General features: G+C 44.2%; 1 protein-coding gene across 1 annotated transcript in view; it reads right to left on the bottom strand.

Moving 5' to 3' along the window:
- MAPK11 (mitogen-activated protein kinase 11) overlaps nucleotides 1-8,425 on the bottom strand; it is a 54,531-nt gene extending 46,106 nt beyond the window's left edge. The window contains exon 1 of the mRNA XM_089684500.1: nucleotides 8,120-8,425. Within this exon, the coding sequence (XP_089540626.1) occupies nucleotides 8,120-8,232 (113 nt within the window). The 5' untranslated portion in view covers nucleotides 8,233-8,425. The remainder of the gene's footprint in view (nucleotides 1-8,119) is intronic.
- Between the last annotated feature and the right edge of the window lie 19,074 nt (nucleotides 8,426-27,499).

Here is a 27,499-nt window from a genome sequence, read left to right as displayed (position 1 = left end):
CATAAAATTATTTACCCAGTAATTATAATTCATGAGTGTCGTTTTACCTCCAATACTGCTGCTTTCAACACAGTAGCTGCTTTTAACAGAGTAGCTGCTTTCAACACAGCAGCTGCTTTCTACACAGTAGCTGCTCTTTACACATCGGAAATATGTGTTTTCTGATGGTCTTAGGGGACCCCTGTGAAAGGGTCGTTCGACCCCCAAAGGGGTTGAGAACCACTGCTCTAAACGCACTGGCATAATTTAACCTTAGCTATTAATTTAGTCGAAAGAACAAGAGATTCAGCAGGCATTAACAGTTTTGAGCAGATTTCTTGAAGACCTAAGGCCTTGTATACATAGAAGAAAGGCACTGTTTACAGCAATTTTAAAGCTTCAGCAAACTTCAGGTGTTCAAAGCTCCCAAATTGGAGCTGAAGTATGCTTTAACTCTTTCTCTGCCAGAGCAGTTTTTGCACATATGGTTAAAAAAATCATTTTAGGCCTGAAGATTACACAAAACACCCAAACATTATATATTTTCTGAAAGCAGACACCCTAGAGCACGGATGTCAAACTGGCGGCTGTTGCCAAACTAAAAGTCCCATGAGGCATTGCAAGATTGACAGTTACAAGCACGACTCCCAAAGGCAGAGGCATGATGGGACTTTCGCAACAGCTGGAGAGCCACCAGTTTGACACCCCTGCCCTAGAGAATAAAATAGTGGTAGTTCCAAATTTTTATGTTACATGATATTACCGCAAAATTTTAACAAAACACACTAAACTGAATTTTAGGGAAACAATAAATTACCCAGTTTTTTGTATAATATAAAAGATGAGGTTGCTTTGAGTAAATAGATATCCAACATGTCAAACCTTAAATTTGTGTGCGTCCCTGAAATGGCAACAAACTTTAGTACCCTATATTTTCTATAGGCGACGCTTCAAAAGCCCCTACAGGACATCAATTTACTGTTAGGTCTTGTGCTAGAACTATCGCTTTTATTCCGATGTGTAACATATATTGCAAAATAGATGTTTTTACACGTAGGTGCCCCCGACGCTTGCGTTTACATTCATACGTGCGTATATGTGGGGGCAGGGGGATGCCATGTGCTTGGCTGTAACTTTATTTACAGGCAAGCTTTTCTGCCTCCTCCCCCCTTTCACTGTCACATTTGGAGCCTTTTGGGGGGGAGCAGGTACCTGGTTTTGACAGGTACCCGCTCCCACTTCCGGCTCAGTTTGCCAAGGCGAACTGGAAGGTTCCCCCCCCGCAGCCCTCTAGGACTCTTCCAAGGTCCTAGAAGACTGCAGCCCATTCACAAAGTGCAGCACACTTCGCTATTGCACAGTAGAAAGTCAGCGATGAAGCCACAAGGCTTCACTGCCGGCTTCCCTTAGTAAAGATGGCAGAGCCAGCACCCGACTGAAGAATCGGCTCGGGGCGAGGACACCACTGGACCCCTGGACAGGAAAGTGCCCTAATATTGAAACTCAGCAGCTACAGTATTTGTAGCTGCTGACTTTTATTTTTTCTTTGGGAGGGGTTGGAGGGGGAGGGGCCTGTCTTTGGACAGAACTCCGCTTTCACTTTTTTTCCCCCATCACATAGGGGACACAAAGTCCCCCATGTGATGATTTTTAAGTGACAGGTTCTCTTTAATGAGACATTCAGGGTCTGAAAGACCCTGGATGTCTCCTCTGTGCTCCACTGAATGTATTACAATGCAATGCAGACCATTACCAGGGATGTGTGGAAGAAATCGGGTGATAGCCTCAGCTGACAGGAGTCTGCATGTCAGTTTCATACACAATGCCGATGGCTACAGCGACTGAATTGTGTGTAACCCCCACCCACGCTGTCAGGTCCGTATGACGTGTGGTCCTGTTAGCGAAAGGGCTAAAGTGTAGTTCCACTTTTGCAGTCAAATTTAAGAAAACTTCACTATATGTTTATGTGTTCCCATTCACACAGCATGCCTAAAAAAGGTCTTTGAAATATTTCTTACCTTTTAGGGTTTGTTCACACTTGCCTAATTTCTAACCCTTCCCAAACACCCCTATAGCATTAGACAGGTGTTTGGGAAGCGGTTTTAACACTCCTCAAACGTTCCCCAAATGCCCTATGTGCGTTTTTGAGGCGTTTTCCAAGTGTTAAAACCGCACCACAAATGCCTATAATGAAGTTAATGGTATTAACGCCCCACAAATGCCAGACAGGCATTTGAGGAGCACCACCATATACTTGAATTGGAGGCTTCAACTCCTGACTGGACATGAGGCGTCAGTTTTGCCGCGACACTAAGGCTTCAGTGTGAACAGCACTGTGTGCTGTCATGTGTATAATTATCATAGGCATTTGAGGAGTGTTAAAAACGCCCCTCAAACACCTGCTAACAAAGCTACTGTGAACGTAGCCTAAGACTGCATTCACATCTGCCAGTTCCAGGTCACGCTCGCAATGCCATTAATTGTTAATGGAACCTCAAGCGTGGCCAGCAAATTTGCTGTAAAAAACATGTCAAGCTCTGTGCCCCAAAAAGGTGCAGCAGATTCTTTGGTTTGTTTGTCATGTATGACAGCCCATTCAAGTGAATAGACCACCCTATACTGTCGCATGAAATACGCTATTGGCTCCTGTTGTCAATGAAATAGCAGGGGACAGGGTAGAGCCATGCTGTGCATGTCTGCGTCGCTTGGGAGAGAGCCCATGAATGCACCCCCATAGCAAGTGGCTTGCTATGGTGGCGCTCTCAGAAGAGGAGATTCCTAGAGTGCTGGGACCCTAAAAGAGGAAGTTTGGGGCCACTCTGTTCCTTAACATTGCACAGGGAAGGTAAGTACGAATAGGGACATTGGGTAACAAATATAAAGTAGGTATTATCCCTATTTGGCTGCAAAAGTGGAAATACACTTCAGGCCCCGTTCACCTCTTGCAATTAGGTTCCATTGCCACTGCAAACTGTGCATTAAGCACTTGTAAATGCACGTGCCTTGACATGCATTGGTGTGCTGTATTGCATTTTAAAATGTACTGCAATACTTTTTTAAACTTAACTAAGCTGTATTTAAGAAAACTGTTTTGATTCATGTGTATTTGTGCTGCGCTGACATGCATTTATACGCATTGCGTTCCACTGAAGAAAGTACTGCAAGTTCTACTTATTTCAGTGAAGGCCAGCGCACATCAGTGCAACATACTGGTGTGAACATCTATTGAAATACATTGATTTTTCACTGTATAAAACCGCTGACATGCACTGATCAATGTATGTCAGTGCATCAGCTGTGACTGGACCCTTAAAGAGGGTTATTGTGTAGTCTCTCCTTCTGCTTCAACTAAATAAGTAATTTGGCTAGGCATGCCCAAACTTTAGCACGCAACTCTAAATGTTAACTTTTTTTTCATGTACCAGTAGCAGGTGTTATTGTAAGTGAGATAAGATGCTGACAATAAACAAATGTAGCAAGAAGCAAAGGAGAGCTAGTTAGCAGTGTTTATATTCTCAGGATTCAGTATCCTGGACTGCGCTTCAAGCCATCTGACTGATGGTGCAGTTAAAACAAATGTTTACTCATCTGGAGAAGGAAGTTCTGATATGTACAACACTGCATGCTATTGTATGCATTAGTCACGAGAGGCATGTAGTCTCCATGAAAAGGCTTGCAGACACCTTTCCAGAGAGGCACCTGAATAATGAGTGACACGGAGCAATCAAATAACTATTCGAGAAGGGGTAACAAAATAATCAGGAACAATATTATAAGACATACTAATAGAGCAGATGTGGCTACTTGTTGCTGGCCTTAGGTCCTAAAGTACCCTTTGCAAGTTTTGGCATGGGACCATTGCATATGGCAGCTACAGCTTCAACCTGCAAGGAAGTTCTGAAACGTCCGCTAAGTCCCCTTTCCTTGTATATCAAACATCCAGGGTGGTGAAAATATTGTGGATATGCAGAGATGGTAGAGTATGGTATGGAATGGAATGTTTAGCATGATTATAGAACTATCACAGTTTTGCTAGTCTCTTTGACATTTCATCAGCTTTGGTCTCTTGCAGTCTCTCTGCTCTATACATCAGAGTCTCCTGCACTTTACCGGCTAGGCCCAGGTTGCCAGCATTCCCCCAAGATGGTCCAGTATTTCACCCTTCTCTCCACTGGCCTTGTTTCTTCAACATTCACAATGTCAAGCAAAGACTCTTCAGAATTCTCCCTGTCTGGCCCAGTACCTCCACCATTCTTCCAGCCCAGCCTGGTCCCTCCCTCTTCTTGTCTGGCTCAGTCCCTCTGGCATTCTCCTTGTCCAGCCCAGTCCCTCAGCATTTCACCTGTTTGGCCCAGTCCCTTGGGCAGTCTCCCTATCCAAACCAGTATCTTGGGCATTTTGTCTCCATCTGGCCTAGTTCCTTCTTTCCATCCAGCCTGGTCCCTCAGGCACAATACAGTCTGGCATTCTCCTTGTATGGCTTCCCCTCTGGCCCAAACCCACTGCCCTTCTGGCCTATCTACACTCTGAAATTCTCCCTGCATTTTCTGTTATTCTTCCTCTCTGACAAAGCCCCTCCAGCAACCCCCCCAATCAAGTCCCTCCAGCCTTCTCCCTCTCCAGTCCAGTCCCTCTGGCCTTCTCCCACTCCGGTCCAGTCCCCCCGGCCTTCTCCCACTCCGGTCCAGTCCCCCCGGCCTTCTCCCACTCCGGTCCAGTCCCCCCGGCCTTCTCCCACTCCGGTCCAGTCCCCCCGGCCTTCTCCCACTCCGGTCCAGTCCCCCCGGCCTTCTCCCACTCCGGTCCAGTCCCCCCGGCCTTCTCCCACTCCGGTCCAGTCCCCCCGGCCTTCTCCCACTCCGGTCCAGTCCCCCCGGCCTTCTCCCACTCCGGTCCAGTCCCCCCGGCCTTCTCCCACTCCGGTCCAGTCCCCCCGGACTTCTCCCACTCCGGTCCAGTCCCCCCGGACTTCTCCCACTCCGGTCCAGTCCCCCCGGACTTCTCCCACTCCGGTCCAGTCCCCCAGGACTTCTCCCACTCCGGTCCAGTCCCCCAGGACTTCTCCCACTCCGGTCCAGTCCCACCGGCCTTCTCCCACTCCGGTCCAGTCCCTCCTGCCTTCTCCCTCTCCGGTCCAGTCCCTCCGGCCTTCTCCCTCTCCGGTCCAGTCCCTCCGGCCTTCTCCCACTCCGGTCCAGTCCCTCCGGCCTTCTCCCACTCCGGTCCAGTCCCTCCGGCCTTCTCCCACTCCGGTCCAGTCCCTCCGGCCTTCTCCCACTCCGGTCCAGTCCCTCCGGCCTTCTCCCACTCCGGTCCAGTCCCTCCGGCCTTCTCCCACTCTGTGAAGTCCCCCTTGCGTCCTCCCCCACAGGCCCTTCGGCATTTCCTGTCTGCCCAGTGCCTCTGGAATTGTCCCCTTCTGGCTCAGTCCCTTCGACATTCTCCCTGTCTAGCACAGTCCCTCCGGCATTCATTTCCCGTCTGGCCCAGCCACTTTGACATTCTCCCCATCTAGCCTAGTACCTTGGGCATTCTGTCTGGTTTAGTCCCTTGGGCATTCTTTCCAGCCAACCTAGTCCCACGGGCATTCTTTCCAGCCAACCTAGTCCCTTCTGGCAGTCTCCCTGTCTAGCTCGATCTCTACAGCATTTCCCACTCTAGCCCAATCCCTCTAACATTCTCCCCTTCTGGCCCAGCGTCAATTCTCCACGTCCAGCCCAGTGTCTCCACCATTCTCCATGTCTGGCTCAGTCACTCAGGTATTCTCCCTGTCCACCCCAGTTGCATTTATCCCATCCAGCCCAGCCCCTCCAGCATTTCCTGTCTGGCTCAGTCCCTATGACATTCCCCCCTGGGGTCCGTCTGTCATTCCTCCATCTGGTCTAGTCCTTTCATCATTCTCCCAATCCTCCCTAGCCGCTCTGGTATTCTCTACACTCAAACCAATCCCTTCAGCATTTCCCCTATCTGGCCCAGTTCTGCCGACATTCTCCCTGTCCAACCTAGCACCAAAGACATTCTGTCTCCTTATGACCTAGTTCTTGGGCATCTATCCATCCAGGCATTCTCTGGCCCAGCCCCTCTGGCATTCCCCTAACTGGCTCAATCTCACCAACATTCACGCAGTCACCCTGGCATTCTCCCCATCCGGCTCAGTCCCTCCAGCATTCTCCCCATCTGGCTCAGTCACTCCAGCATTCTCCCCATCTGGCTCAGTCACTCCAGCATTCTCCCCATCTGGCTCAGTCACTCACACGGCATTTTACCCATTCAGCTCCTCCACCATTCTTCCTGTCCAACCTAGTACCAAGCGCATTGTATCTCTGCCCAACAGTCCCTTTGGCATTCCTTCCATCCAGTCTGGTCCCTCAGGCATCCTCTGGCCCAATCCTTCTGCCATTCGCTCTGTATGGCTCAATCAATATGGCATCCCCTACCTCTCTAGCCAAATCCCTTCAGCACTCTCTCCTAGCCCAGCATCACTGTAGAAGTCTCCCTGTATTTTCTGGCATTCTCCCTGTCTGACCCAGTACCTCCGACATTCTCTGCTTTTGGCCTAGTGTCATTCCACCATTCTCCATTTCTTGCCAAGTTCCTCACGTATTCTGCCATCCAGCCTACTTCCTTGGGCATTATTTCCATCCAGCCCAGTCCCTCCAGCATTCTCTGGCTCAGTCCATCTGGCATTCTCCCTGTCTGGCTCAATCTCTACAGAATTTCCCCCTCTGACCCAATCCCTCCAGCATTCCCTCCTTCTAACCCAGTGTTGCTCCACCATTCTCCACATCTGGCCCAGTCCCTTTGGCATTCCACCATCCAACCTAGTTCTTTGGGCACAGTTTCCACTCAGCCTAATCCCTTGTGCATTCTTTGGCAGAATCCATCTGGAATTCTCCCTGTCTGGCTCAATCTCTACCGCATTTTCCCCTCTGGCCCAATCCTTCCAGAATTCTCTTCTTCTGGCCCAGCGTCAGTCCACCATTCTCCACGTCTGGCCCAATCCCTCTGGCATTCTTATGGTCTTGCCCTTCTACATCTTGACTGTCTTACCCAGACCCTCAGGCATTCCCCCATCCAACCTAGTTCCTTGGGCATTATTCCCACCAAGCCTAGTCACTCGGGCATTCTCTGGTCCAGTCCATCTGACATTCTGTCTGGCTCAATCTCTATGGCATTCCCCTCTCTGGCCCAATCCCTTCAGCATTCTCTCCTTCTGGACCAGCATCACTCCACCATTCTCCACGTCTAGCCCATTCCTTCTGGCATTCTACCATCTGGCCCCATCCCTTCAACATTCTTCCGTCTGGCCCCGTCCTTCCAACATTCTCCCTGTCTGGCCCTCCATGAATCTTATCTGTCTGGACCAGTCTCTTAGGCATCCCACCATCCAACCTAGTTCCTTGGGCAATATTTCCACCCAGCCTAGTCAGACATTCTCTGGCCCAGTCCATCTGACATTCTCCTTGGCCTGGTCCCTATGGTATTCCCCCCGTCTGTACTAGTCCCTCTGACATCCCACTGCCCCGTCTGGCATTTCCCCCTGTCATTCTCCCCCCCCCTCCCCTCTGGTATTCTCCCCTTGTGCCTGGCCAGGTCCCTCTTATTCCCCCCCCCCCCCCCCGGGTCTGGCCCAGTCTCTTCAAAATTCTCTGTCCCTAGATCAGGTGTGTGGCAGAAGAACTGGCCCAACATAAATGTTCCCAGAGGTCCCTGACCCACCTGTAGTACATGCTACGATGGGATGGACCCCCCGGCCTGCCTGTCCCCCTCAGAGAGCACACCAAATACAATCACACAGGTGACAAGCTCTCCATCTATAGAAGACTTCCAATGACAGGCTCAGCTCTATGAACATACAGGGCTGTCAGCCCAGGACACACGATATCGGGGAATAGGAGGATGTTCTGAAGATACACAGCCAGATCTAGTGCAGAGCAGACAATGGGTCCCTATGGGGGCTGCACCTCTCCTCGTCCAATCAGATGAATGAACCTCTGAGACACACCTGGACAGAGCCGTGCACCCCACACTCGGTGCCCCCTCCCCCTCAGACCAGCTCCCTATAAAACGGGAAGCCGGCAGGCAGGCTCTCAGCACAGGCCCAGGAAGACACTTGTTCCCGCACAGCCCCGGCACCTACCACACAGAGCCATAGGCCCCCGAGCCCACCGGGGTGAGGTGCTGATACCGCTCCGGCACCTCCCACACCGTCTTGTTCAGCTCTTGCCGGTAAAATCCGCTGCGGCTGTTCATCTCGGCGAAGCCGGCAAACGCAGCCCTGGCACAGTGGAGGAAGGAGGCGGGAGGAGGAGGAGGAGGCTGGGGGAGGGGAGAAGGAGGCGAGGGATCGGTCAGGTGGAGGGACAATACTCAGAACACAGAGCTCACACCGAGCCACTCATCATTGGATGACATGAACGTCACACATGGCTCATAATCCACCGACACAGGCACGCCCGGGACTCCCTCCCTCCATGTATGCATCGTGTGTGACGAGGCGACTCCGGGGAATGTCCTCATCTATGGACGTGACTGGATGAGAGCCAGACAAGGACTCCTAGGAAGGCTCCTACCACCGGGCCTGCCCTGATTATCCAGGTCACAGTCATACCTTACAATGGAGTCATCCCTTATGTACCTGAGCAACCAACTGCCAGCCATGTTACACATATGTAACCACACACATATGGAACTACACACATATGGAACTACACACACATGGAACTACACACACATGGAACTACACACACATATAACCACACATGCACACTTTATCCGCTTCAGCCCCAGAGCAGTTCTGGCACTTTTAGTTTACATTTCAAAATCAGCATTTTCTTGCTAGCCACTTGCCCTGCAGAGGATTCCTTCCTGACCAGGCCATTTTTTGCGTTATGGCGCTGCATTCCTTTAACTGATAATTACGCGGTCATGCAACGCTGCACCCAAATGAATTGTATGTCCTTTTCTTTCCCCACAAATTGAGCTTTCTGTCGGTGCTAATTGATCGCATGTGCGGTTTTTATTTGCGCTATAAAAAAAGCCAAATTTGAGAAAATATTTTTGACTTTTTGCTATTAAACATGTCCAGTAAAAGAATTTAAAAAATCAAATTTGTCAAATTTAGGTCCAAATGTAATTTGCTTCATGTCTTTGCTAAAAAAAATCCCAATATGTGTAAATTAATTGGTTTATGTGAAAGTTGTATCGTTTACAAGTGGTGGTATAGATACCAGGATTTTGTTTTCATTTTTACTAGTAATGGCGGCAATCAGCGACTTATAGAGGGACTGCGGTGGGCATTCTAACACTGGCACCAATACAGTGATCAGTGCTAAAAAAAAAAAAAGCACTGCCACTGTACTAATGGCACTGGGCAGGAAGGGGTTAACAGGGGTGATCAAAGGGTTAACTGTGCTGTTGTTATGTGTCTGTGTGCTTCACTGTAAGCACACTACTTTGCATGGCTGTGCTGTGCGCAGCCATCCAAAGCAGTGTGCACACGCTGTTTACAAACCGTTCTCCTCCCCATCGGAAATGCTCTGCGATCACTGGCTGGGACCCGGTGATTGGCGGCGCGGGTAGGGCATGCGTCCCCTACCCAGAAATGCAAAATCTTGTATATATACACATGATTTTGTGCACCCATGCCATCCGGTAGCAGTATATCTGCTATAGGGTTGTCGTGAAGCAGCTAGAACATTTCTTAGAACCCCTGAATGTTAAACCCCTCTCCTTGTTCATTCACCAGAGGAGAGATCAGCAAATGAACATTCGTTGGTCTTCCTCTGTGACACCCACCATGCCAGTCCCAGGCCCACAGGTGGGAAAAGTGAAACAGGATACATGGTGAGGGCAGTCAGTCTACCAGCTGCTGATTTTAAACCACAGAGAACTGGTTAAAGTTCAACTCCGCATAAAAGAAACCCCCTTCCCTCCTCTGCTCTCTGGTGAAAAAAAAAACCAACAACTTTCTATATATCCATTTTCACTTACCTTAAATCACAGTCATGTGACCATCCAGCACCAGGTCCTTCTCCTTTCTGTTAACTTCCTAGATGGCTTCAGCTCCCAGGTGTCCACTGCCAGTCTGACATGGACGTTTCCCATTGCTTGGCCAGTGGAGGGGTCCACTCAGGTTCCAGAAGAGGACCAACATCAGATGGAAGAGAGAGAAGGGGACTGGCTAGTGACTAACTAGTGCTACATAATCTGTACTTCCCTGGACTACTAGTCAGAGTAACAGGTTCTTGTGATAGAAGGCTCCCCTTGAGGTCCATATTTTTCCAATCAGAAGCCATCTAGCCATACTGTCAAACCATGCAAGGAGAGAAGAGAAAGCTGCAGGGATTTCAAATCCCCAGACCTGTGTCAATCTTGAAGGCGGGATCTGCTGCCCAGGGAGATCAGTTCTTCTGAATCCAGTGCTTTTGAGCAGCAACCTGGGGGAGGCAGGATCAACTAGTGGTTGGCTGACTCGGCTCTGGAATCTAAGAATTGGGATCTGACTGTGTGTTCCTGGTTGGTGTCTCACCAGCCAGGAATACACAGATCTCAACTCAGTCCTCATGCACACTTGACGTTTTGATAACGCTGGTAATGTTAGCTGTGTAAAGTCCCGTTAAAAATGTGAGTTTTTCTACTTTTTTTTAGCGTTTAGCAGCGTTTTTTCCGCGATTAGCTGCGTTTTTCCACATTTGCGTTTTTGTAAAAAAAAGTCCAAAAACACCAGTTTGTGGCGTTTTACCGCATTAGAGCTTTTTTACAGCTAAAAAACTTCTCTAGAAACCCACTAGTTTTGGGGTTTTTTTCCTGCCAAAAAATGTCCCAGCCAAAAAACATTGATTACAGTCTGTGTGCATGGACACATAGGATAACATACTGGGGAGTTTATTTTCTGTAGAAAAAAAAACATCAAACGCCAAAAACAGCAGCTGTAAAAACGTCAAGTGTGTATGAGGGCTTAGATTCCAGAGCCAAGTCAGCCAACCACTAGCTAATTCCCCTCTCCCCCCAGGTTGTGGATCACAAGTGCTGGATTCATTAGAGCTGATTTCCCTGGGCTGCAGATCCTGCCTTGGGGTCCGGATCGGTCCTTTCAAGATTAACACAGTGCCACTGTCAACCCCCAGGTACTGCTGCCTGGATCCGGACCCCAAGGCGGAATCCGCTGCCCAGGAAGATCAGCTCTTCTGAATCCAGCGCTTTTGATCCACAAACCTGGGGTTGTGTCAAACTAAGTCTTTGCCCCAGGTGAAAGAATGTCTAGCTTCGCCACTATCAGAAGTAATAAGATTAGTAATAAATTAAGTAATAAGATTTTTAAAAGGTTTTTATATCTACAGTTGTGTCCAAAATTATTCAACCCCCACTGAAATTGAGTGTTTTGGCCAGTTTGACATTGCTTTTGATCATTCAGTCATCTTGCTTACATTTACATTAAAGAGGCACTTGTAGGTCAGACAAATATAACATAACAGTTATAATGAAATAACCACAAATGTCTTTTCTGTGCTCACAGCATTATCAGTTTTATTCAACCCCCAAGTGACATTCAATCTTAGTACTTAGTACAGCATCCTTTTACAGTTATAACAGCTTTTAAACGTGAAGCATAGCTTGACACAAGTGTCTTGCAGCGATCTACGGGTATCTTCGCCCATTCTTCATGGGCAAAGGCCTCCAGTTCAGTCACATTCTTAGGCTTGCGCACTGCAACTGCTTTCTTTAAGTCCCACCAGAGGTTCTCAATCGGATTTAAGTCTGGTGACTGCGATGGCCACTCCAAAATGTTCCAGCCTTTCCTCTGCAACCATGCTCTAGTGGACTTGGAGGTATGCTTGGGATCATTGTCCTGTTGAAAGGTCCAACGTCTCCCAAGCCTCAGGTGTGTGACGGACTGCATCACGTTTCCATCCAATATCTCCTGGTACTGAAGAGAATTCATGGTACCTTGCACACGCTGAAGCTTCCCTGTACCTGCAGAAGCAAAACAGCCCCAAAGCATGATTGACCCTCCACCATGCTTCACAGTAGGCAAGGTGTTCTTTTCATCATAGGCCTTGTTCTTCCTCCTCCAAACATAGCGTTGATCCATGGGCCCAAACAGTTCTAATTTTGTTTCATCAGTCCACAGAACACTATCCCACAACTTTTGTGGTTTGTCCACATGGCTTTTGGCATACTGCAGTCGACTCTTCTTATTCTTTGGAGACAGCAAGGGGGTACGCCTGGGAGTTCTGGCACGGAGGCCTTCATTACGCAGTGTGCGTCTTATTGTCTGGGCTGAAACTTCTGTACCCACATCTGACAAATCTTTTCTCAGTTCCTCAGCAGTCACACGGGGACTTCTCTCCACTCTACGCTTCAGGTAGCGCACAGCAGTCGAAGTCAGCATCTTCTTTCTGCCACGACCAGGTAGCGTTTCAACAGTGCCCTTTGCCTTGAATTTGCGAATGATGCTTCCTAAGGTGTCTCTTGGTATGTTTAACATCTTTGCAATCTTCTTATAGCCATTGCCCTTCCTGTGAAGAGAAATCACCTCTTCTCTTGTCTTCCTGGACCATTCTCTTGCCTTCACCATGTTTGTAACCACACCAGTAAATGTCTAGAAGGAGCTGAGTATCACAGTCATTTTAAAGCTGCCTAATTGGTGCTTATTATGCTTGATTGCTGCTCGGTGACATCCACAGGTGTTTTCAATACCTGATGGAAAGCACCTGTATGAACCTCTGTTCTTCAGAGTGGTAGTCTTTAAGGGGTTGAATAATTGTGGCAATGAAGAAACCACATAAGAACCATTTACTACTGTATTACATAAACAATTGATGTCATTTTAGTTGCATTTGGGTAGTTACAACGTCCTTGTAGGATTTGATTCTGAATACAATTCCAAATGTACACTATAGTCCCTAAACCCCTTTACAGCATTGGGGGTTGAATAATTTTGGACACAACTGTATATAAATGTTTTGCCTTTCGTTTCTATTTTAACCTGAATGGGTTGTTTTACAAGGTGAGGTTTTACAATACCTTTACAGTAAAAACAACATTTTGAAACAGTTTTCCAATTAAGAGAATGTATCAGGATATACTGTGTAAGTTATTCCTAACTACTTATTTCAAAGGTGCAGGTTGTCATACCTATCCTTTCGTTACTACTTGGGGTGTCCTTGACATACAGTTGCAAGAAAAAGTATGTGAACCCCTTGGGATTACATGGCGTTTTGCATGAATTGGGCATAAAATGTGCTCTGAACGTCATCTAAGTCACAACAATAGAAGAACACATTCTGCTGAACATAATACTACACAAACATTAGATGTTGCCATGGTTTAATTGCACATAACATGTAAACATTCACAGTGCAGGGAGGAAAAAGTATGTGAGGCCCTAGCTTAATGACTTCTCCCAGAGCTAATTGGAGCCAGGAGTGAGCCAACCTTGACTCCAATCAGTGTGATGATATTGGATGTGTTGCTGACAGCTGTCCTGCCCTTAAAAAACACACACCTGTTTTGGGTTTACTGGTTTCAAGAAGCACTGTCTGTGAATCATGCCTCGCAGAAAAGAGCTCTCAGAAGACCTACGATCAAGAATTGTTGACTTGCATGAAGCTGGAAAGGGTTACAAAAGTATCACCAAAAGCCTTGATGTTCATGTGTCCACGGTAAGACAGACTGTCTACAAATGGAGAAAGTTTAGCACTGTTGCTACTCTCCCTAGGCGTGGTCGTCCTGTAAAAATGACTGCAAGAGCACAGTGCAGAATGCTGCATGAGGTAAAGAAGAATCCCAGAGTGTCAGCTAAAGAACTACAAAAATCTCTGGCACATGCTAACATTTACACACATCTACAATAAGGAAAACATTAAACAAGAATGGAGTACATGGGAGGACACCACGGAGGAAGCCATTGCTGTCCAAAAAGAATATTGCAGCACGTTTGAAGTTTGCAAAAGAGCACCTGGATGTTCCACAGCACTACTGGCAAAATATACTGTGGACATATGAAACCAAGATTGAGTTGTTTGGGAAGAACACACAACACTATGTGTGGAGAAATAAAAGGCACAGCACACCAACATCAAAACCTCATCCCCACTGTAAAACATGGCGGAGGGAGCATCATGGATTGGGGCTGCTTTGCTGCCTCAGGGCCTGGACGGATTGTTGTCATTGATGGGAAAATTAATTCCAGAGTTTATCAAGACATTTTGCAGGAAAACGTACGACCATCTGTCCGCCAACTGAAGCTCTGCAGAGGATGGGTGATGCAACAGGACAATGACCCAAAGCATACAAGTAATTCAACAAAACAATGGCTGCAACAGCACAGAATACGCCTTCTGGAGTGGCCCAGTCAGAGTCCTGACCTCAACCTGATTGAAATGCTGTGGCATGACCTTAAGAGAGCGATTCACACCAGACATCCCAAGAATATTGCTACACTGAAACAGTTTTGTGAAGAGGAGTGGTCCAAAATTACTCCAGATCGTTGTGCAGGTCTGATCTGCAACTACAGGAAACATTTGGTTGAGGTTATTGCTGCCAAAGGAGGGTCAACCAGTTAAGTCCAAAGGTTCACATACTTTTTCCTCCCTGCACTGTGAATGTTTACATGTTATGTGCAATTAAATCATGGCGACATCTAATGTTTGTGTAGTATTATGTTCAGCAGACTGTGTTCTTCTATTGTTGTGACTTAGATGACGTTCAGAGCACATTTTATGCCCAATTCATGCAAAACTCCACGTAATCCCAAGGGGTTCACATACTTTTTCTTGCAACTGTATAACAAGTATGCAGCCTTTAAGTTCAACCTGCATACTTGTTCCTGTGCAGAAACTCAATAGGTAATGAAGCTATGATTAGGATGACAACCCCAGAGCTTAGACTTTTAGACAACAAATCGCTAATGACATCACCCACACATCTATCCTGACAGATTCCCTTTAAATATAGACTGGATGTCTATCTTATTGGCAACTGCAGCTGGAATTACTAGCTTCCATTAAGGGTTGGATTGATCCAAGGTGTAAATCCCATTGAAGGAGTCATAAAGGAATCCTGCTACCTTCTGTGATGATATATTAGCAGCTGCATCGCTGAAATGGCCATCTTCCAGATAAACAGAGTGCTAGCATAAGATGATTTTTATCAACTCTGGCCTTTCTTCAACCACATTATTTGATTGTGTTATTATATCAGACTGTCAGAAAGGATAGTGGTTTGTATATGGTGTATTTGGAACTCTTAACATGCAGCTTTATAAGAACAGTGATATAGTTTGAACCAGCCATTTTCAATCAGGGTTCCATGACGCCTTAGGAGGTGGCATTCTTCCAACTGACCACCAATGTAAAGTAAATTAGCAGGGGTTCCTTGAGACCTATAAATTAGTTTAATAATTCCAGAAGGGTTAAAAGGTTAAGAAATCACTCTGATCCGAAAACATAGACCTAGTGTATGAAAACATGCATGTAGCATCAATGCAAACTAATTTCACAGAAACCTAGTTGTTATTTTCAACTTTACAGTTTTCAAAAAGTGCCAAATGTAAATAGGTTATTCCACTGAGTTTGATAGCAAAGGATTAATAAAGCGGCCTTGTGCATCTACAGGATTGTGTGTGCTCGGCCTTTAACAAATGTTAATTGAGATCATTTACATCAGCTTGGATTAGGTAGCCATCACATGACTTAGATTAGACCGCACTGGAGCTGATCATGCTTAAAGCACATAAGGAGCCTGATGAAAATGTGATCACCAATGACAGCAATCATTTAACTGTTTAAGTGTATACCTGGCCATATGATGCATGGAATTCAGCTGATTTCTTTTGAAAAGTGTATGGCCCTGGCAGCACTGCTCTGTTTAACAAGGTCAATTGTTCAGTCACCTTTTGCTGAAAAAGCCAGGTGGAGAATTGTTGGAAGGACAGCATCGGCATCCAGTCAGTTGCAGGCATTGTTCAGGTATTTTGGTATAGCCATGCTGAGGGATTTATCCATTCACATGAATAAAAGAATCTGTCGGACCTCTTTCAGCCTGCATAAGAAATCTAGACTTGTAAGGCCAGCTTATATCAAGCCAAAGTGTTTTCTTAATTGTGGATAGAGCGAGGAAGGGTTCAAATGACTTGTAGGTGTTTACTGCTATCTGGGGTTCCATTAGAAACATTTACCCTCACTTCCCATCCTTTTGATTGATGAAGTGATGTTCTTTTGCTTCATGTCTGATAAAACTGTTGTCAGCAGGAAGGGGAATTTTGGGTAAATACGGTAATGCTCTGGATAGCAGCACTAAAGCTAACAGTAGTTATAATCCTTTTTTTTACTTTTGGAAAGAGTAAAGTGTTTTTGGCTTGATACATACAGTAGTTTCACTGGTTTCGGACTACCCGCCCACACTGTACTGCGGACGAGCACCCCGTGCAGGCACAGCGACATACTGGTATGTCGTTGCCTGCTTCCAGGTATAGGGTGTGTGCATGCAACCGCCCCTACACCCCACCAAGTCCCCCGCGGACACCCGCCGTGATTGTACACAGCAGGTGTCTGTCAGCAAGTCCTCGCCAATGATCCATGGCTGGGGCCTGCTGATCAGCTATGTTCAATCAAAGTCCAGAGCTTTGTTTTGAATATCAACACAGGGCACTGTATAGAGAGAATATTCTCTTTGTGATGAGAAACAAAGAGATCTCTTAGTAAAAGCAGCACACTTTACACATACTACAAATATAGTTAGGCACACATTTAGCCCCTCGATCATTCTAGATGGTAACCCCTTCCCAGCCAGTGTCATTAGTACAGAAAAAAAAAGTCATACCTGCTGTGTGCAGTGGTTTTGCACATAGCAGCCCCAATCCTCCTCTTTCAGGCCCCCAGCGGCGCTCCTGGCTCCTCCCTTCTGAGCAAGCAGCTTGATATCCACACAGAGACGCGGCTTGGCGCAGCCCCTTCTCTCTCCTCATTGGCTGTGATTGAAAGCAATGGGAGCCATTGAGGAGGGAGAGTCCCCAGAGAGCGGAGGCTCTCGTGCACATCGCTGGATTGCGATGGAGCTCAGGAAAGTATTAGGGGATCTGGGGGGGGCTGCTGCGCACAAAAGTTTTTTTTTCCCTGGTGATGTCAGTGACAGCTACTTAGTTTCCCCACCCCCTGCGTCAATTAGTGTCAGATTGTCCAACACGCTATCGCAGTCCTCCCGTCCCCCCCTCCCCCCATGCAGCTGTCTAGCAACAAAGCACTTCTAATGTTGATCTGCTGCTGGCAGCGATGAGTGTGCAATTGGATTTGTGCACCCGCTTCTGCATGCATGTTAAATTTTGACATGTGGCTGTGTCTGTGCAGCCACTGCATCTGCATTCACCTCTATAGGCTGTCTGCACACAGCTCAGGTTGGATGCAGACATAATAGCAAATGCAGCCTGCATGCCGAACGGGTGTCAACGACTTTCTGAATGAAGCCTTGGGCTTTAATTTTTCTCCGCTGTGACAGATGAAACAAAAAGCAACAAAGATGTCACTTCTGGTTTCGATGCTGTCATTTCCTAGTGGCTAGCCAATACAGCCAGGGAAGCATGTGGTGAAACAAGATCTGTGTTTGATCAGATGATTGGAAGAGCAAGGTGTCTGATTGCTCAGTTTTCAGCCTTAGAGCCGGCGGGGGACAGATGCAGCATCAGATTGTTGCCGCATCCACCTAGGTAAGTATCATTAAAAAAAGAAACCCAAACATCTATTTTAGTGGGGCAGCACAGTGGCTAAATGGTTAGCACTTCTGCCTGGCAGTACTAGAGTCATTGGTTCAAATCCCAGCCATAGCACCACCTGCCTGGAGTTTGCATGTTCTCCCTGTGCCTGTGTGGGTTTCCTCCAGGCACTCCAGGTTCCTCCAGCACTCCAAAGACATTCTGGTAGGTTAATTGGCTCCTGTCTAAATTGGCCCTAGTATGTGTATGTATGAATGTGAGTTAGGGACCTTAGACTGTATGCCCCTTGAGGGTTAGGGACTGATGTGAATGTACAATATATATGTAAAGCACTGCGTAAATTGACAGCGTTATATAAGTACCTGTAATAAATAAATAATATTCCCCACCATCACAGCATAATGTTTACCTATAGTCTGCTCAGTAAATTGTTTTTTTTTTCCTCCTCTCTGTAAAATGGTGAGACCAACATCTAAGAGTTTGGAAACATTTCCACAGTGCAATTTCTGCTAAGAGCAAAGCTGCAATCTTCAAATATTGTGAGAAGAAATATCCTTTTCAAAATACTACAAGAATGACAAAACACATCCTTACATGAGAGAGGTGCCCTAAAGACATAAAAAATACATTATGGAAATAAACGATGAGGACCATAAGGAAAGTGCAAGTAGCTTTTCTCTCCGGAGTTCTCATTCCTGAAACAGTTTATGCTATTGGTGCTAAGAGGCAACTCTGATATTTTTTCTTATATTGATGGTTTCTTTCTTTTTTTTGTTGCTTTTGAGGGATAGGGGGTGGTTACCTGTTCTCATGTATAGTTGAAATGTTCTTAAAATATATAGTCCTTATTCCACTTGTAATTAAAAAAAATGATTTTTAAAAGCAAGTTTAGTTTATTTACTAAATAAGCTATACTTTTATTTAAATCATAATACTTTTATATACACCACATTTCACATTACCAGTGTAACAAAATTACTTTCAATTTGTAAACTTACTCCACACTGAATTTTAGTAAATTGTTACGAAAGTTTCCATTTTTTTTCTAAAAAAAAAAAAAAAACACTAGGAACATTTTTTTTTTTTTTTTTTCATGGGTCCAAAATTTCCAATCTGACAGCTTGAGCTATTTTGCAAAGAAGAGTGGGCAAAAATCCTACTCTCTAGATGTGCAAAGCTGGTAGAGACATCCCCAAAAAGACAGGTAGCTGTAATTGCAGCGAAAGATGGTTCTACAGAGTATGGAATACAAATGCACTCCACACTTTTCACATATTTATTTGTAAAACATTTTGAAAACCATTTATCATTTTCCTTCCACTTCACAATTATGTGCCACTCTGTGTTGGTCTGTCGAATAAAATCCCCAAAAAATACATTTACGTTTTTGATTATAACATGACAAAATGTGGAACATTTCAAGTGGTATGAATACATTTTTCAAGGCACTACCTATTTACCCGTCTTCCTCAGCTGATTTCCTTATTGTCTTTCTCAAACACTGTTTAAATGGAATTGGAAGAAATTGTAAATTTGGAGGAATAAATGTATTTTTTCCCTGTAATCAGTAGGCTGCAAAATCACAGTTTCCTTTATATAAGAAAAAAAAAAAGATTTTCTGACAGTTTCCCTGACAAAGAAAGTGTGCAATGCTGGGAGATGTAGGGTGCGCCAAAGGATTTTTCCCTAGTCTGGCCATCGGTTTACCAGTCTGCCTCAGTGGATCTCTTTAGTGTCCTTACATACTGCATGAAGGGTAAAGAAAATTTTAATGGATTGTTGATTTCCGTACTTTATTCTCCATTAGGATGCATAACACTTTTTTCCTTCTAAAGAATGATTTTTCTACTAGAGCAAAAAAAGTGCACAAAATTGTGGGATCTGGAAAGCAACACAGGACTTTAGCCTGCTGTGACCAACAATTTCCTATTCTACTTCACTAGACCTCTATGTTGTCTTTACACCCGTGATGCTTGAGTTAAAAGAAAATCTGGATTTTTCCAGCCTTTTGAAAGGAAAGCTAACTTAATGAATTTTCAGGCTCTGCAGCCAGTTTAATTTGCTCTTATCAAGCAGCTAAGGTTTGTACATACAAACAAACAAAAAAAAACACTATACAAAATGTATGGATGCAAATTGCACTACAAAGGATAGCATGTGATTTAAACCGGAATGCGATTCCTGTCCAAATCGCATGCGGTTTCCTCACTGCTCCTGTGTGAACCCAGGCTTGTCGGAGCCATAAAGTTCACACAGGTGCGTTGCAGGAAACCTTCCGGCACAGATCCCATGCTGTCACAGAGTAAAAGCTGGGGATTTGAAATCCCTGCAGCCTTCTCTCTTCTCAGTGAAGGGAAGACAGTATGGGCTAAACAGCTTTTGATTGGTCAGCACCATCATGGTGTTGACCAATCAGAAGTCATCTAGCCCCTACTGTCATCCCTGTAACAAGAGGAGAGAAAGCCGCTTTACAGGTCTGGGGATTTGAAATCTCCACAGCTTTCTCTCCTTTCCTTGCTGGGATGACGGTATGGGCTAGACGGCTTCTGATTGGTCAGCACCATGATGGTGGTGACCAATCAAAAGAAGTCTAGCCTGTACTGTCATCCCTGCACTGTGAGGAGAGAAAGCCGCAGAGATTTAAAATCCCCAGCTTTTCCTTCTGTAACAGCATGGGATTGGTGCAGGGAGGTTTCCCACACTGCTCCTGGGTTCACATAGGAGTGGTGGGGAAACCGCATGTGATTTGGACAGGAATCCCATTCCTGTTCAAATCACATGCTATTCTTTGTGGTGCAATTTGTGTCCTCCCAGGATCCAGAAGACTACTAATATCATAGGAGTATAAGGTGAAGAGCTGGCAACTCGTTCTCCCAATAAAAGTACTTTATTCATAAAGGGTACAGTGTGCAAGTTACAGCAGCTTACGCGTTTTGGAAAAAAACCTTATTCATAGCCATAAAACAACTCAGAACAAATATATTTAAATACTAGACACAAAGACAAACTCTGTAAAAACACCTCCCACTACACATGGCTCCATCAATTACATTAATTAGTACATTATCCATCAGGTATCTTGATATCACTTGCAGATGGTTTGAAGACTACTAACATCAGCTCAAAGGGAGTCCAGGGGTCCAGACGAAGAGAGTCAATCTGCTGTGCTGGACTAGCAGCCCCCGAAGGCAGAAACAGCATAATACAGGGACCTGAATAGTGGGACTCGAGTATAATTGGCTTCACCAGGTAAGAAAATCTAAACACCTGCCAGGATGGGTTAGAAGGGGGTGAGAGGGAGGGATGGTAGGAACCAAAGTTTGGGCTTTCAGACCGCATAATTAAAATTCAAACAGACAAGCCAGCCAAAAATGAGGTAGCTGTTGTTCTGTACAACAAGGAAGATAGATAGATAGAAAAACAGATATAGTATAAAAAGTAATCTATAATCAGTATAATTCCCATTTAAAACTAGAGTTACTCTCTTCTACTCTTCACATAATTACAATTCACAATTCATAATTAAACATTTCACAAATATAAAATCTTTAGAACGTAACTGGACTAGTCACAGTTAGCATACAGGGATGAAACTGATTAACCGTTTTTAACCCTTGTATGGACATTTTTGAAGGATGTACTTACATTTCATGGTTAATACAATCTTGTTTTGCTGATATCTTTTTGAGGATTTCAGTCCCATAGAAGGTATATATGTTGTTGTGAAGAGAATCATAATACACAAATGTATACTTTTTTTTTATTAGGTTTTTCTCTAAGGAATGGTACATGTCCTTTAGAATAGAAATGCTACTTATAACAGCAGCTTCTGCCTAGCAGTTTACTAACAATGTGTATTTATCATGCTTCAGTTCTTCATATTGGCTAAAGAATTTGCCTATTAGCATATGAAGAGAATCCCAGCTGCTACAGAGGGACCAGCTAGTTACTGTGTTCTGGAATGTGTCCTTTCCCACAATCTCTAGAGAGATATACTGTTTTTTATGGACATTCTTATAGATTGCAATATACACTAAGATGCCAGTAACAGATATAATTAGCCAGTGCATCTTTATCTTTTTAAATGTTGCTAGTGTTAGGCAAGATCCAATAATGTGCCTTTTAAATTATTTTAATTGCAGTGTGCAGTATAATAATTTGTAGCTACATTTTTATGGGCTCACAGAAAAAATGCATGCTTTCATCTGAAAGATCTAAAAAAGGAGAAACAGTCAGTTGAAAAGAATTTCAAAACCTCATTTCTCATCAGTATTGCGAAAAAACTCTAATGGTAGGAGAATTAATAGATTTAGGTCAATTTAATTTTAATGTTTACATTTTTACACTTTTTTTTGCTTACTATATGTAATATATAGTATGCATTTATGTAGTAGTTTGTTTGTTTTTTTAATTAACATTTATTTCAGGGTGAACCATTTCACAAAGGATAACATGGTGTCTAAAGAGAGAGCACAGCGGATGCTAATTTCATTCTGAATGTTGAAAATCTGTACAGAGCCATACAGAGCAGGAAGAGGGGATAAGTAACTCCTCTGACTAAAGCCGGCCAAACATGGATCAAAATTTTGTTGGTTCAGCAGGGACCGGCCAAATTTTGATCCATGTGTGAGTACTGTGGTTATACAGAAGTAGATCTACCGTTCAACTTTTATAAAACCACCCTGCCAGATTTTCACTGCTTGAACAGCGTCGCAGAGTATAGCATTTTGCTGTGGAGAGGCTCCTAGCTGTCAGAATACAATAGCACAGTGGAAGGATTCCCCCATTCACCTGGAATGTGTGGATGGGGGAATCAAATCAGCTTTTTTTGTTCAACCCATTGCCACAATCAGTGTATTTTGATGGAGGGGGAGGCTGCCAGCTGTAAGAATACAATAGTTCAGTGGGAGGATTCCCCCATCCACCTGGAATGTGTGGATGGGGGAATAAGGTTAGTTTTTTTGTTCAACCCCCTGGTTGAGTGGAAATAAAACTGACTAATGTATGTGCTACCTTAGTGAGTTGAGTCGTATGTGTAAATTTGAGTTTGCGATATTACTGTATACTCCTTAAACATTTAAAAAATGCTTTTGCTTAAAAGGATCAGCCTACTCAAAAGGTTTTTTTTTCCAGTTTAATTTATTGAGTTAATAAGCCTACTCTTAGCTTCTAATTTCTTCCCATGTCTCATCACATAAACTGCAAACTCCAAAGAACTTTAGGAGGTTTGATTTAGAATATGTTAAAAATTAAAATACCAGTTTAAGGTGAAAAGACATTTTCTGAGTCATTCATTTTTAAATTTCACTGGGTTTGAGCAGCAGTGAGTGGCTCCATATAAAGCTGAACTCCAGGATACAAGTAACTTAAGCTTGCTCCGTAAGTGCCATTAGAAAAATGCATTTATTCATTCGTTCTTCTATTCATTTGCAATAAACGTTCGCTGTTTATCAGACATATACTTTATTATCTTCATCACTTCCTTTCATAAAAAGCAGCTATGGACAGATACCTGGAAGAAGTATTTCGGAGGTAGATATGTCACATCCACTCACTGTGAGGCACTACATTTATTAACTACAATTTCAATTATAAAATAGGAATTGTAGTTGTGAACTGGAAAAAATATGGGGCAGGTGCCCGATCAAGTTTTTGGTGAGACTCCCAATGATAGTAGGTTGGTCAGACTCTTGGTCTGACTTGTCCACTATCATTGCATCACTGGATGTACAGAAGACAATACTTTGTGTACATCAATTGATGCAATGATAGTGAGCAGGTCAGACCTAAAGTCTGAAACTCCCATGTCCCACCAGTACAGGGGAGGTGACATAATGTACATTGATGCTCACTGAACATAGTATTACAGAGGAGGTGTTACAAGACTGGTGGCCGGGGAAATAGTGGGCATAGTGGCCACCTACCTTACATTATGGAGATTAAAGGTAGAGCTCTGATTATGACTGCTTCTAGTGCTATGTCTAACATCTATACTGGTTTTCTGCTGTAGCACATGCCTTTGCTCTGCAGCACAATGTAGTCACAAGGCTTCTGCATGTAAGCAATCACGGTTATGTAATCTCTGATGCAATTGCAATGTGATTTCCTGCAAGCCCTGGAATCATTCAATGAAAAATGTAAACACATTCACACATTTGTATCTCTATTATATTATGTAATAATGACAACGATATACATGTAGTTAGAAGAATAAAGTTGATTACACTTTTGGGCAGATATTTTGGCCCTCACTATTTATGTGAAAAGCTACTTTTTTCTGAAATGTTCCTTAATTTTTCTAATTGAGCCATAAAAGATGGAAAAAAGCAACATAATAAACATTCCCATAGACACACTCCTAAACCTTGTGGACAGCCTTCCAAGAAGAGTTGAAGCTGTTATACCCGTAAAGGGTAGGCCAACTCAATATTGAACCCTACGGACTATTATTATTATTTATATAGCACCAACAGTTTGCACAGCGCTTTACAAAATGAAGGTAGACATTACAGTTACAATACAATTTGGTACAAGACCAAACAGAGGCCCCTGCTCGTTACAGCTTACAATCTAGGAGACTAAGACGTGTGTGTGTGTATGTATATATATATATATATATATATATATATATATATATATATATACACACACACACACACACACACTAAATTGCAAAAGTATTGGGATGCCTGCCTTTACACGCACATGAACTTTAATGGCATCCCAGCCTTAGTCCATAGGGTTCAGTATTGAGTTGACCCACCCTTTGCAGGCATAACAGGTTCAACTCTTCGGGGAAGGACAGCAGAGTCTGTTTGCACCCAGCCGCACACAAAGCAGAGCAGGCTCGGTCCGTGTCTTCTCTGCTTAAACTAAGCGGACACAGACCTGTCATCCTCCCACTCTGCTCTCATCAGCAGGGGATCAGTGGACAGATCCCCTGATAGTCTGCCCTATATGAAAGGGACCATTAAGTCTCTTTCTGATTGATGGCTATTATCTAAGGACACCTTTAGCCAGAAGCAAGGCTAAACACTGGAGTTTTCTAATGTCCTACACCGACTATTCATTTTGCATACTCCAGAGATTAGAGGCTGTGAAAGGTATATGTTAGAGAATGCTGAGCAAAGGAAATCAGACAAATTCATTCAAGAAACCTATTTATATACACAATGTCCTTCATAAAAAAATTAGACTGCTTACTATGTTTCACTAAATATATTTACTGCTTTCTTAATTGAACATTAAGTTGCAAAAGATGAAGAAGTACCATTGATTTCCTATAGTAAACTGACCTTAAACAGTACCAAAGCACTAAAGAATGGGCTGTTCTGTAACATTGCCATCCTACTATGTTTGAATAACAATCTAATGACCATTTTCCAACACTTCCGTTTAACAGAAGTCCATTGTTATAACAACTTCTGTCAAGCAGGAATGGCCATAGATGGATTAAAATTTGTCCAGTTCAGCAGGACTGGCCGAATTTCGATCCTTCTATGGTCAGCTTAACTATCAGAAGTGTTTAATGAATAAACCTTTCATTGAAACTGTAAATTATTACAACTGCTATTTAGAAAAATCAGTATGAAGTTAAAACAATGGTGAAAAAAAGGACTTCTGGTTTTAACTAATTATTGCATATTAATGTGGTTCTAAAGCCTTAAATGCATTATATGGTTGAATATATTTTTACTTGTAAGCGTACAAATAAAACATTCACAGTGTGTACAGGCCATAGAAAAATCAACAAAACAATGAATTACAGCCATGGGTAGAGTCTGTCTGAAAACTCAGATATTAGGTGCTAATGTAGTACACCTGGACAGAGTACTACAACTTAAATAGAAACCTTACAACAACATAGATGCCCATCCCATTCAGAGCTATATAAAATAAATGTGAGTCATACAGAGTACGCCTATAGTACTATTAACTTTTTGAAGAGTGATGTAAATGTAATGGAAAGGAAAGAAAAGAAGAAAGAAAGAATAGAAAGAGGAGTGTGGATGAATCTGGAGCAACCCCGTGGAATTACATATGTGGTGTAACTAACCGAATGATATGAGGGCCAGTGATGTACACCTTAACTCTGTGCTTCACGCAGTTTTTGCTTTAGGGGTTCAGAGGAGGAATAGAAGATCCAGGCCATCCATAAACCAAGAAACTTTTCTGAGGTTTCCTGTTCTTGGGCAAGGAGTTCTGTCATTCTCATAATGTCATTCATCACATGCACCCAATTGAGGAGGGATGGTATACGAGAGGACTTCCACAAAGAAGGTATTAATTGCCTGCCTGTCAATAAAAAAAAAAACAAGGAGACTAGACTATTGACTCCGTAGGGAATCCAGTAAGATGGATAGGAGGGCCATTTCAGGGGAAGGAGAAAGTGACTCAACATAAATGTCATTGTAGACGTCAAAGATCGTCTGCCAAAAGGGCTGGATCTTGCCACAATCCCACCAAATGTGTAAATAAGTGCCTGTAGCCTGGCTACACCGCCAGCAAGTCTCTGAGACCTGTGAAAAGAATCGATGGAGAGAGACCAGGTCCCTGTACCAACTAGTGAAGAGCTTGTAGTTCTTTTCCCGAGTATAACAAGAACACCTTAATGCATCTATGCATTAAGTTGAAAAACCTTCTTTGCTGCACATTACCCACAGCCGCCCCTTCTTCTTACCCGAGCCTGATCCGATCCAGCAATGTGCACGAGAGCAGCGGCTCTAGCCGCTGTCTCCCTTCTCATTGGGTAGATTGATAGCAAAGGGAGCCATTGGCTACCGCTGCTATCGATCAAATGCTGTGACATGGATGCGGGGTGGCGGAGCTGAGCCGCCTGCTCTGTGTCAATGGACGCAGACAGGGCAGTTCGGGAGCAACCCTGCACGGGTGCCCCCATAGAAATCAGCCTTCTGTGGGGGCACCCGCCAAAGAAGAGGGGCCAGTAGTGCCAACGAGGGGACCCCAGAAGAGGAGAATCGGGGCTACACTGTGCAAAGCTATTGCACAGAGAAGGTAAGTATAGACATGTTTGTAATTTTAATTAGAAAAAACTAGCTAAGGTTTAATATCACTTTAATTTTTCATGGTACATCTAACTGTGGGCACAACAGAGGTGTGTCCTTTCCCTATATACATTATCATGCTTTCCCACTTCAAAACATTGGGAGGTATTGGCACTCAATGTCATCTGAGCATAGAGTTCACTCTGTGAGGAATTATGCTCACCAGATGCTTTTGTAGAGGACCTGCAGATGAGCATGTATATCCATGTTAACTGCATTGTAAAGATTATGGTATACTTTAGTTTGCAATATTTCCAAAAATGTGTTTATTTTTCCGTTTCTCCTGTATCCAGAAGTAAGGTGGTTGCATTCTAGACAGACTGTATGTGTAAGCCCATTTACTGGACGAAATGTGTCAGTGAGGTAGGATCTAGGAGGGGTTTAGAATCCATGAAGCTTGATTTTGGCCACATGGAGCCACTGAATTTACCACATTACCACACTGAATTAATCACATACCCTCGGTTCTCAGCTGCATAAGAGCTAGGGGAGAAGAAACTGGAAGAAACTGCAGCACACTGATCTCAGTGAATGGCTTTAGGAGGGGGGGAAGGATGTGTCAGCATTAGCCTGATCATTGGATTAGCTACCAGCACAGCTGTCAAACTGACCATGCTGTGCTCTCCTACCTTGCGTGGTTAGTTTCTAATAGAAAAGCAGGGCAACTGGCAGGAACACCAGGGATTTCACACAAAGGAGGTAATACAAACAGAACAGGATACTTTTTCATATTCTTTAACTA

Source organism: Staurois parvus, unplaced genomic scaffold (genome assembly GCF_062004578.1).
Source record: "Staurois parvus isolate SC_StPar_1 unplaced genomic scaffold, SC_StPar_1.0 ptg000019l, whole genome shotgun sequence".
Taxonomy (NCBI): domain Eukaryota; kingdom Metazoa; phylum Chordata; class Amphibia; order Anura; family Ranidae; genus Staurois; species Staurois parvus.
This window is presented reverse-complemented; position numbering and strand designations above follow the sequence as displayed.